Consider the following 1,002-nt stretch of genomic DNA (forward strand, 5'->3'; position numbering starts at 1 on the left):
GTGTGTGTGTGTGTGTGTATATATAGTATATATATATATATGTGTGTGTTGTTAGTTATAGTATATATATATATATATATATATATATATATATATATATATATATATATATAGCTGCGTATGACGTAGTGTCGTGTGTATGACAGAAGTAGGTTTCTCCTAGCGGTTTTTTGGGGTACCGAAGGCTATATCATACTCTAGTATCTTGCTCCAAAGCACAATTTATATATGTCTATACATGCATATATAATACGTCTGCATGAACTGAAACGAATATCTGAAATCAAGGGTAAGAATATGCAGAGATTTGTGTACGTACGTTCATGAGAACATCACCTGACTTTCTTGCTCTCATATTCGTATCCACTCGTTTGCTTATAATCTCGGCTTCCATACACCCTGCAGCATCTCGCGGTAAAAGTGGATGAAAAACTTAGAACAGAAAGCTCCCAAGGACAGTTCGGTACGGCAACCGCTGACGCACTCGAGCACAATCTCGAGGAATTAACACTGCACACGGAGGGGGAGTACGCATACAATAAGACCTGGAAAGATGCGAGTGGTGACCAGAAAGATACGGATGGAAGGAATGCAGGGGAGGTTCCGGAAATAACGAGCCATGAACCGTTTACGATAAAGAAGAGTACATTCCAGGCACACGTCGCGGCGGTACACTCCGTCGAGGTTTGTGCTTTTTCATGCGATTTCTTGGCTTTTTTGCTGTTGGGTTTGGATCTCTAAGGCTCATATGTACATTGTGCGTATCTGGGATGCCGGCCTTATGGCACAAGGCTGCGGGTCGTATAAACCCTTTCTTGTTTTGCTCTGTTTTCTTTGCATTCAGTACATGGATATGTGTTCTACGAAACGGACTAAGAGCTCATAGTTTATTGGGCATTTATATATATATATGTGTGTGTGTGTGTGTGTGTGTGTGTGTGTGTAGTGGATGGTGGTGTGTGGTGTGGTGTGTGTGAGTGTGGCGTGGTGTGGTGGGTGTGG

At 42.0% G+C, this 1,002-nt stretch overlaps 1 protein-coding gene across 1 annotated transcript; it reads left to right on the forward strand.

Annotated features, from left to right (window-relative positions):
* Positions 1-405: 405 nt before the first annotated feature.
* SARC_17184 (hypothetical protein) lies at positions 406-684 on the forward strand (the record flags this gene model as incomplete). The annotated part of the gene is made up of 1 exon (XM_014288719.1): positions 406-684. A coding segment is annotated over one exon (279 nt), but the record flags the coding sequence as incomplete, so codon positions are not given.
* Positions 685-1,002: the final 318 nt, after the last annotated feature.

The sequence above is a fragment of the Sphaeroforma arctica genome (genome assembly GCF_001186125.1).
Source record: "Sphaeroforma arctica JP610 unplaced genomic scaffold supercont1.9973, whole genome shotgun sequence".
NCBI classification, from domain to species: Eukaryota; class Ichthyosporea; order Ichthyophonida; genus Sphaeroforma; species Sphaeroforma arctica.